Here is a 9,333-nt window from a genome sequence, read left to right on the forward strand (position 1 = left end):
TGGACCGCTGCATTGTTCATATTTATTTTTTATAGCATAGTATTGCACAGTACAACAATCAAAAATTTATCTGTAATCTGATTTAAATAAGAAAGGGTTAATTAGATCTATGCTATTATAAATATTGTAGTTTTAAAATATGTCATTACAAATCTATTATTTGAAAATATATCATTACAAATCTCTTTAAATTATATTCATCCTATTACCGTTATAAATCAGGCACACTCGTAATGGTATGTATCCAATTTCAAGAGATGTGTAATTGCATGAATTAAATTTCAGAGATTCGTAACTGTAAGGATTCAATTTTCGAAAGATATGTAATGATATGGACTCAATTTAAAAAAATATATATAATGATATGTTTCTAGATACTGAATTTGTATTGATATATTTCAAAACCTCGATGTTTATAATGACATGAACTTAATTAATCCTTAAAAGAAACCTATTCAGACGATTTTTCGTTGAATCAGGTTGGAATTTGAGAACAAGTCGGGGGATCAGAATTCAGGAGTCGATTGCAACATACCGAAGCCGGCATCTGCCTCTTCTCCCACTTCTTCTCCCTCGTCGCCTTCCCTTTTCTCTCGTTTTAACCCTCCCTCGCTTCGCCTCCTCCGCATCCGGCTGCCCCTCGCCTCCTCGCCCCCTCGGCGCCCTGGTCCCCGCCGGAGCGCCGTGTCGCCGCCCCGATCCGGGTACGCCTCCCTCCCCCCCCCCCCCCTCCCGAATCTCACCATTCCCGCCAGATCCAGCCGCGGGATCCGATCGGGAAACACGCGGATCACACGCGCATAAAAAGTTCTGATCTTTTCTCGGTTCCGCCGCCGCCGGATTCCCCAGGTGTTCGACGCGATGCAGCCGCCGATGAGGAACGAGAGGCCCGCCGCCCCCGGCCGGCCCGTCACCGCCTTCGTGCCCGGCGCCGCCGTCCCGCCGCCGCCGGGGGCGCCCTCGCCGTTCGCTGCCAGTGGCCCGTTCGTGCACCCCGCCGCCGCTGCGCCGCCCCCGTTTGGGGCCGCGCCACCTGCGGCAATGGGTGGGTACAGGGGTCCCCCGCCGCCTCAGGGCCCCTTCGGCACGGTGCCTCCGTCCCAGGGTCCATTTGCTGCCGCGCCACCGCCTCAGGGCCCCTTCGCCTCCGCCCCACCGCCTCAGGCCCCATTCACCTCTGCCCCACCGCCTCAGGGCCCCTTTGCCTCCGCTCCACCGCCTCAGGGCCCCTTTACATCGGGTCCACCGCCTCAAGGACCCTTCGCCACTGGACCGCCGCCTCAGGGCCCCTTTGCCGTCACTCCGGCACCTTTTCGGCCCCCACTGTCGTCCCTTTCGCAGCCACAATCTCCCACGGGAGGCGCTACACCTCCACCGCCGTCATATGTGAGGCCGCCACCACCAGTACAGTCGCAGCCGCCGCCCATGCAAGGGTATTACCCTGGTGCGCCTCCTCCAAACCCTCAATTCCCGATGTTGAGGCCAGGGTTTCAACAGCCAATGCAGACCATGCCGGCCCCTCCTATGGGGCCGGCTGCCGCTTTCGGTAATCAGGCAGCGTATCCGAGTTCTGGGCCTCCAGTTGGGGGCGCGCTTCAGAGCTTAGTGGAGGACTTCCAGTCGTTGTCACTGAGTTCCGTGCCTGGGTCACTAGACTCTGGTGTTGACTTAAAAGGGCTGCCAAGGCCATTGGATGGTGATGAGGAGCCGATTAAGGTCTTGGAGGCATACCCATTGAACTGCCACCCGAGGTACTTCCGGCTGACAACCCATGCAATTCCGGCGTCCCAGTCATTGGTCTCCAGGTGGCATTTGCCCCTCGGGGCCGTGATACACCCTCTTGCAGAATCACCTGATGGGGTAATCAACTATTAATCTCTTACTCTTTTTATTTTCCAGTGAATTGGCTATTTTCTTGACATGCTTGTTTCCCATCACTTAGGAGGAAGTGCCGGTTATCAACTTTGGAACTGCTGGTGTCATCCGTTGTCGAAGATGCAGGACGTATATAAATCCTTATGCAACATTTGCAGATGCTGGAAGGAAATGGCGTTGCAATCTTTGCACGTTGCTCAATGATGGTAACTATTTCTGAACTTCAGCCTGTGCACATTCTGCGTGTAATTGAATGGTTGATAAAGAGCATATTGGTACACAAATAATTATTGTTGTCTGATTACCATTGATTTCAGCCAACAACCACATCCTTTACCTGAAACACAGGGCAAGGAAGAGTGTAGTTTTCTATAAAGAGTTATGTTTATAATTGCTGCCGCCTTTTTTTGTTGCTATTATTCAGATGGTAACAGCAGTCATCCATTAAGACATGTTAAAACTTCAGAAATGCCCAGTGGAAAAGAACAGAAAACATTTATGATTTTGGGTAAAATTAAGCTTGGTTTGATTCCAGCTGGTGTATAATTTTCTTGAAATATGGGAGATCAGGCATTGCTATGCCATAAAAGGTCCGTCCAGGAGTCAGTAATATTCCTTTCAAACCTATTTATTTCATTAGGAGACTCAACTTATTACTACTGCAGTTTTGATAGTTGAGAAAGCACCTTTAACCTAGAACATACTGCCACTAAACCAGCTTTCTTTAGTATTTTGTTTCAAGCATATTAATTATGATAATTGTAATGACTATCTAGCAGCGTATCCTTATATCCTATTATTAACTGAGATTAATAGGTACTTAACAAAGATTAACTTGCCCTCATGTAACCATTGTTGGCTGGGCTAATAGTTTGTGCGCTGCTAGAGATGACAACTGCCAAGGAAAGAATAGGCAGTCAAAGAAAGGCTTGATGCATATATGTTCTATAATGCTACTCATAATGAGGTTCCAGGATCATAGAACTTCGCTACTTTAGGCTTGCCTTTCTATGTGCCCCTTCCTCCTAGCTTAAGTTTATTATCATAATGTGATTAGCTAGCAACAAAGGGTTGTCTTTGAGATTATATTCTTAAGTTTAGCATGCTATTCAAAGTGAAGGTAAAGTCATTCCTGACTGTCTTAGGGATTGAGTTATAAGGTTATAATAACTCATATTATAGGACAGATATTCTAGGGTGTATCTCAAAGCTATTTATTGAGCCTAAAAAATCTGAGACGTAGGAGCTAGACCAAACAGGCTGTAGTTGCGTTGTTGCTTCTGTGCAAGAGTTATTTTTCTTTATTCTGTCTTTCATAGTTATACAAGAAAAAAGGCAGGTGGATCATATTAATTAGTAGCGTTATCATTATGCATACAAATAGTGCTTGAAGTTCAAAGACTGTTGTTGTATATGATCTTCCGTTCTGTTGTTATATGATTCCCTAGCATCATCCTTCTACCGTTAACCTCTTTCTAAAATTCGTCCTTCCTTTCCTGCAGTTCCTGGAGAGTACTTTTGTGCTCTTGATGCTAGTGGCAGAAGGTATGATACAGATCAAAGACCTGAACTCTCTAAGGGAACAGTAGAGTTCGTTGCGCCTACAGAATATATGGTGCGGCCACCAATGCCGCCTTCTTACTTCTTTCTTATTGATGTGTCAGTATCTGCAGTTCGAAGTGGGTTGCTTGAGGTATGGTTTAATTTGTTTATTTTACAAATCTTTTTTAGCGTCATCTTTCTCTCATCATCGATAACTCACAATACTGCTGTCACATGTGCTTCTTTCAGGTTGTTGCAAAGACCATCAAATCATGCCTCGATGAACTTGCAGGCTTTCCACGAACACAGATTGGATTTTTAACCTTTGATAGCACCTTGCATTTTCATAACTTCAAGGCATGCCCTACATCGTAGTTATCATTTTTCTACTTAAACTTGCACTTATGTATTTTTTCTTTTGAATAAGCGCTCGCTATTTTCAAATGTTGCGCTCTATTTATTTGTGGTACTGAAATGACTTGTGTTGTCTTGTTGTATCAGTCTTCTTTGTCACAGCCTCAAATGATGGTGGTTGCTGATTTGGATGATGTTTTTTTGCCATTGCCTGATGACCTTTTGGTTAATTTGGTTGACTCCAGACATGTGGTCGAGTCATTTCTTGATAGCTTGCCAAATATGTTTCATGACAATGTAAATGTCGAGTCGGCTCTTGGTCCGGCACTTAAAGCAGCTTTCATGGTTATGGTATGATGCTTATTTCTGTTCTATGTACCGTTATTACCTTATTATATTTGAATTTGAGAACTATCTTTGAAAGAAATAATTTAGTTATTTCTATGTACCGTTATTACCTTATTTTCACACCAAATTATGGACATTATGACATCCCTTGTAGAGTCAAATTGGTGGGAAGTTACTCGTCTTCCAGAGTACATTGCCATCTCTCGGTATTGGTCGTTTGAGACTTAGAGGAGATGATGTTCGTGCATATGGAACGGATAAGGAGCACAGTCTGAGGGTACCAGAAGATCCCTTCTACAAACAGATGGCTGCTGAATTCACAAAAAATCAGATTGCAGTGGACATATTTTCTTTCAGTGAGAAGTATTCTGATATAGCTTCCTTAGGTGAGAATTTGCTGGCAAAATGTCTGGATTTAAGTGCCTTTGTTATTTTCGACCATGCTGTTTTTTATTGTGCTATATATAATTTTGTAGGTTCTTTGGCGAAATATACTGGTGGTCAGGTGTACCATTATCCATCACTCCAGGCAGCTACACATGGGGACAAACTTAAACATGAGCTTAACAGAGATCTTACACGAGAGATAGCATGGGAATCTGTTATGCGTATCAGATGTGGAAAAGGTTCTGGGTCTATACCCACAACTGCATTTATCTTCATTTCCTAAATTTTCTTTGGTACTTTAAATTAAATCTAACTCTCATAACATCTGTTTTGTAGGGATACGATTCACAACCTATCATGGTCATTTCATGCTAAGGTCCACGGACCTGTTAGCCCTTCCAGCTGTTGACTCTGATAAAGCTTTTGCAATGCAACTGTCGCTAGAGGAGACCTTAATGACCACCCAGACTGTATACTTCCAAGTGGCATTGCTGTATCCTTTCCTGCCAATCTGATTATGCACTACTCTTACAGGCGTTCTTCTATATATCTGTTGATTTCAGTGCGAAAAAATCGTTGTTATAGATGATAATTTTAACCTGACATGTCGCTCCTTCAAAGTGTCATTAGCAAAAGGCTGTTTGGATAGCAATTAATTTGGTGATAGTGTGACCTTTAATGTTGAGTACCTATAAAATTTCTGTCTATTGATGCCCTGAATTTTTTAGGTGTATTAACTCTCCTGCACACCATGTGCTGTGTACTGCCTTTACCTTTGTTCTTAGTGGTTTGTTGCACATAATGTGCATATTTTTTATTTCCTTTTTTTTCTTTTGAAAATATTATGCATGCATTTGATACTTGTGTGTTGGTCCTTAACCGCCATTAGATATACATCCTCTTCTGGTGAGAGGCGTATCAGGGTCCACACAGCAGCTGCACCCGTGGTCACAGATCTTAGTGAAATGTATCGTCAAGCAGATACTGGTGCCATTGTGTCATTGTTGGGTAGAATTGGTCAGTAATATATTGATGCCCTTCCGCTTTTGTAAATGTCAATATACATGTGTTTGGTTGTTATTTCACAGTTTACTAATTATGATATCCTGCAGCTGTTGAAAATTCACTGGCTGATAAGTTGGACAGTGTTCGACAACAATTACAGTTAAAGCTTGTGAGAAGTTTGAAGGAATATCGGAACCTATATGTTGTACAACACCGAATAGGAGGGAGACTGATTTATCCAGAATCTTTAAGATTCTTACCATTATACATCCTTGCCATCTGCAAATCTCTTGCTCTCCGTGGAGGTTACGCAGATGTCTCTCTTGATGAGCGTTGTGCTGCTGGTTTCAGCATGATGATACTGCCTGTAAAAAAGCTGCTCAATTTTATCTACCCTTCTCTGTATAGGATTGATGAAGCATTGACAATGGTATGTTGTATTTACTTTCCACTAAGCTGATTTAGTTGCGTTTAGCCAGTGTGTTGCTTCTAGAGTTACTGCCTCCAGTACACTCAAATCAAATACGAAACGAACAAAAATTGACTTCCAGTATGTTCACTTGCACAAGATCTGATTAGTCTATTGAGCTTGTTTGGTAAGACCTTAGTTATCATGCTTTTGAAATGAAGTTTCTTGATGACTTAAAACGCTATAGATTCCTTCAGACATTATTATCATTAACTGAAACAAAATATATCATTTGCCAACTATTTTCATGGTATATTTGAAGTTAAGTCTTATGTTTCTGTGGTTTAGGCAGGTTTGCCAATCGCTAATCAAAATGATCTTCGAGTTTTGCAGGAACCAGATAGGATCGATGGTTCCTTGAAGCGATTGCCACTAACCATGCAGTGTTTAGATACTGGAGGTGTATACCTCCTTGATGATGGCTTCACTTTCCTAGTATGGTTAGGTAGGATGCTCCCACCTGAACTCGTGAACAACATTCTTGGAGTCAGCTTGGCAAACTTCCCTGATCTATCAAAGGTACACCATTTCTACCCTGTAATGATACTGCTGGCTAAGGATTATTACATCTTGGATTTCAAGGTAGCTTGGGTATGCTCTTGTAGGATTGTATTTAGTCACTTAAATACTTAATGTTTAACTCGGAAATACCACATTATTTGGATCCCCACTTGCACTAATGTGGGGTATCTTGCAGATTCAGTTGAGAGAATGTGGCAACGAGTACTCAAGAAATTTCATGAAAATACTAAGAATCCTACGGGAGAAGGATCCATCTTATTACCAGCTATGCCGTGTTGTGCGACAGGGTGAACAGCCAAGAGAAGGCTTTTTGCTTCTGTCTAACCTTGTTGAGGACCAAATGGCTGGAACAAGCAGTTATGTCGATTGGATACTGCAAATTCACCGTCAAACACAAAGCTAATGGTGATGAACGAACAGGAAGTGACCCTCCGAATTTTTGCCTTATTGTAAACTGCTGCAGAATGTAGATCCCGTTGCTGCCAGTTCCTAATCGTTCTCACAAGACCATCAGATCTTATTTGCAATTCAGCGTTCCGATGTCTGTCCTGTAAGCAGCATGAGGCTGGCACGCAAAGCTTTTATTGTCAATATTTGTCCTTGTGATTATTTTTTCCCTGCAGAGTGAGAATACAGCTGTTGTATCAGAATAAGTAGGCAAACATACTCGTTGGTCAATTATACAACTGAGTCGTGTAGCGGTCTGTACGTTTATTAATCTTGTTTTATTTCTTGTTCAGAATTCGAGTCGGGTTCAATTGCTTGGGCGTCGGGGTTCTCAAAAGTTCATTGTGTAATCTCATTTTTGACCATTAGTATGTTTGCAATGGGAGAGCTCTCGATTTCACCGTTATACCGTTTTATTCTAATGTCCGTTTGTAGCAAGTAGCTACACCTAAGTTTATTTTTGTACTTCACAAAATTATCAAACGATTATACATCTAAAAGGTTTGCTAAAATACATTTATCGCTGAAAAAACTTCTGCATTGCTAACATGACCCTTTCAAACAACAAAGCTCATGCACACTAGCTGAATCATAAGGACAAAAGGCTTTTTCACAGAACAAGAGCCTGGCTGCAATCTTCTACGAACACAAACATTACGGTTAGACTGTCCTATTGGTAAGGAACCTAAAATCCACAAGCACCAAACTATTGGTTGAATCGGCCTAGTAACCTAACCAAACTTTTGGACCTCTCTTCTCTCATGCTGTACTCGTTCAGCTGGGACCGGCTAGAGCTTCCGTTGAAACCACTCGCCACCTAATGTTTCACTCGCCCCCCCTGCCACGCCAGTTCGCCCGTCACGGTCTGTCGCTCCGGTATGAAGGGGTAGGCTGGCGCGCGTGGGCGGGGGGAAGTAGGCTAGTGGGCTAGTTTGGGGCTTTGAGCCGTGGCATGTGGTCTCAATTGAAAAACGGTAATTCCGTGAGAAATTCGTGTTTGAAAAGGGATTCTGACAATACGGTCGGAAAAATAATAAAACTGTTTTCGGCCCTGTTTATGAATTAAGTGTCCCGTTTTTCTGCAAGTCTCGAAAAGCTGAAAGGGATCTCAAGAAATAAAGAAAACGGAACGGGACGAGACATGATTTCTTCCGACCGTTTTCATGTGGAATCGGGAGTTGTTTTGTTTCAAATATAATCCATTACTTATCAAAAACAAAATATATGTCAGTCGAGTAAAATTATATTTATGCACTGTGAAAAGAAAGGGTTATGATTTGATTTTTTACTGCCGTGCATGTATGAATGTATCTTTTTAGGTTTTCTTTTTCTCGCGTGTTGCGCCTGAAGGCCATAATTGTTATGAAAAATTACAAAAACCCACCTGCAGTTAGGGATTTTTTATAAACCACTTGCAAGTCATTTTGTTACGATTTCACATCTACAAGTTTTATATATTTTCTTATTCCCTTTTGTTGCATTGACTGTCAACGTAGCGCTTGTATGGATGCCCTATGTGGTGCACCGGCTCCACCATAATCTCCCCTTTTGTCCAAAGTGGATTGTGGTGGCACATTGAGCCCGGTAACAACTGTTGTGATTCTTCCCTGTTTAAGGGTTAATACGTATTGCGAACGAGTAGCAGCACGAGTGATCAGCTGGCTCAAGTAGCACTCGGGAGCTCCGGGTTCGATCCCCGGACAGATGAATTTCTGGGCTCCCATGCAGTCATGTATGGAGTGTGGGGGCAACATTTCACGTGGAGCCAAGCCCGACGAGGGTTCGATCCCACGTTTCACCTTTGCGCCGGATCTTCAATGAAGATCGTGCAGATAGGATCACATTGTTAGAAAATAAAAAAAAATGTGTAGGAACGAGATTGGTGACTAGATGGGGATGAATATGCACCTCAATAAATTTCTTGCGAAATCGATAGTATTCTCCTATTTGGATCACCCAACACACCTCAAAACTCAAACAGAAGTATAAATAAAGAGAAGTTTTAACAAGAGAAAATCGAGGCAACACGACTCCATAGATGGTATATGAACCATAGGTTTCATTTAAATCAATCCATGTGTCTTAGCACTCGAAAGATCACAACTTGTAAATAAACAAGAAAAGATAAACACCGAGCAACGAAACTCTTCAAATTGATTGTCTAGAGGCAAGAGAATTCAACACCCTATCACATAAGCATGTGTATGTGAATTTTATGGCTCTAGCAGCAAGAAGAATAACCTCACAAGGTGCTGAAATTTCAGCCCAAAAACCAAAATGAAAATCAAAACCGAAAACCGAAAAACTGAACCAATAGAGAAACTAGAAGGAGGGTAATTCAAGCATATGCAAAAACATAAACTTCATTAATCAAAAAGGTCAAC

General features: G+C 42.4%; 1 protein-coding gene across 1 annotated transcript; it reads left to right on the forward strand.

The window, feature by feature from the left end:
• Positions 1-540: 540 nt before the first annotated feature.
• Positions 541-7,286, forward strand: LOC133923874 (protein transport protein SEC24 A-like). Its single transcript, XM_062369155.1, has 13 exons — positions 541-704; positions 850-1,860; positions 1,943-2,081; positions 3,378-3,568; positions 3,667-3,774; positions 3,919-4,122; positions 4,274-4,505; positions 4,596-4,745; positions 4,843-4,999; positions 5,396-5,523; positions 5,619-5,941; positions 6,314-6,499; positions 6,678-7,286. Exons 2-13 carry the CDS (start codon positions 862-864, stop codon positions 6,903-6,905), a joined length of 3,045 nt encoding a protein of 1,014 aa, XP_062225139.1. The 5' UTR covers positions 541-704; positions 850-861; the 3' UTR covers positions 6,906-7,286.
• The last annotated feature ends 2,047 nt before the right edge of the window (positions 7,287-9,333 follow it).

Source organism: Phragmites australis, chromosome 7 (genome assembly GCF_958298935.1).
Source record: "Phragmites australis chromosome 7, lpPhrAust1.1, whole genome shotgun sequence".
Classification (NCBI taxonomy): domain Eukaryota; kingdom Viridiplantae; phylum Streptophyta; class Magnoliopsida; order Poales; family Poaceae; genus Phragmites; species Phragmites australis.